Here is a 1152-nt window from a genome sequence, read left to right on the forward strand (position 1 = left end):
TCTTTATTCTTTTACTTTTTTTATTTTGTTTTTAAGTCAGAGGAAAAAAAGCATACCTAGAGTTTGAAATCTAAAGGTACATTTTGGTGCTTAAATGAAGGTCTTTACCATTGAATTCCTTTGTGGAATGTATTGACAGAGGAGAGACAATGCAGGGCACCAGAGCCAGACATCATCTGACTGTGAGTATTATCATGCAAGGCCCTAAGTGAGTTCTGCCCTGCTCTACAGTTGAGCAATTCCAAAGAGGTTGAAGCCACGTTGACTAAAACATTTGTAAGAACAAATGAATACTTGAAGAGGCAACAGCCGTAGATTTTTGCTTATCTTCCAAGTCTATAAAGTAAAGATTAAAAATAAAATTCAGGCAGTGTTCAATATATACTTTTTAATAAAATATATATGGAAAAATACTAGTTTTCTCAGACTTTTCCTGATTTCTGAAGGACGCTATTTATGCTTGATTTGCTATTTTCCAACTCCAAATAAACAAATTACTAGCTAGAAAAGCATATTAAACATTAAATAGAGTTCAAATGATAAGCAATTTTCTGTGTTTTTATCCAAATACATTGTCTAACCATAAAATGTTTTCAAGGAATGTGAAAAATTGTACGAAATCCACACAAAAATGCCTCTGTCCTACAGGGATATTAACTTAATCAACCAGCAAATATATATTCAGTTCTCCAGTAGGCGTATGTTTTAGCCTGTCCAGCATTCCTTACCCATTGAAATGGGAATTAATCTTTCTAGTATTCTTTATTAAGCTATCTGCAATGTTCATTAAGATCTTCCCTGGCAAGTTATCCAGTATATGACTTAAGTTTTAACACATCAAATAGCGCTGACCTTACCCCTCAGTGCAAAAACCAGTAAAAACTCCTGTTCCCCAACCTATTACATGTGTCCTGACCAGCAGTGTTTGAAATGATAGCAACTTCAAAAGCCTACCTTTGTGTGCCTTAAAAACAACTTGTGGGCCCTCCCTGGTGGCGCACCACTAAGAAGATAAAGCCACTTCCGCATGTGTTCGATTCCCACCTGCCCCGGAGGTGACCACATGGTGTGGCAGACCTCTCCTGACCCGCCTGCTGCTCCCCTCAGCAGTGTACTTTGTCGATCTGCCTGTTCTGCTCCCCACACTGTCTC

The 1152-nt window shown here is 38.1% G+C and overlaps 1 protein-coding gene across 1 annotated transcript in view; it reads right to left on the reverse strand.

The window, feature by feature from the left end:
• Positions 1–225: 225 nt before the first annotated feature.
• The window catches only part of LRRC69 (leucine rich repeat containing 69), a 60200-nt gene continuing 59273 nt past the window's right edge, over positions 226–1152 (reverse strand). Inside the window, exon 8 of the mRNA XM_004679737.1 lies at positions 226–336. Coding sequence (XP_004679794.1) covers positions 226–336 — 111 coding nt within the window. The remainder of the gene's footprint in view (positions 337–1152) is intronic.

The sequence above is a fragment of the Condylura cristata genome, unplaced genomic scaffold, assembly GCF_000260355.1.
Source record: "Condylura cristata isolate star-nosed mole 26May11 unplaced genomic scaffold, ConCri1.0 scaffold00009, whole genome shotgun sequence".
In the NCBI taxonomy this organism is placed as follows: Eukaryota; Metazoa; Chordata; class Mammalia; order Eulipotyphla; family Talpidae; genus Condylura; species Condylura cristata.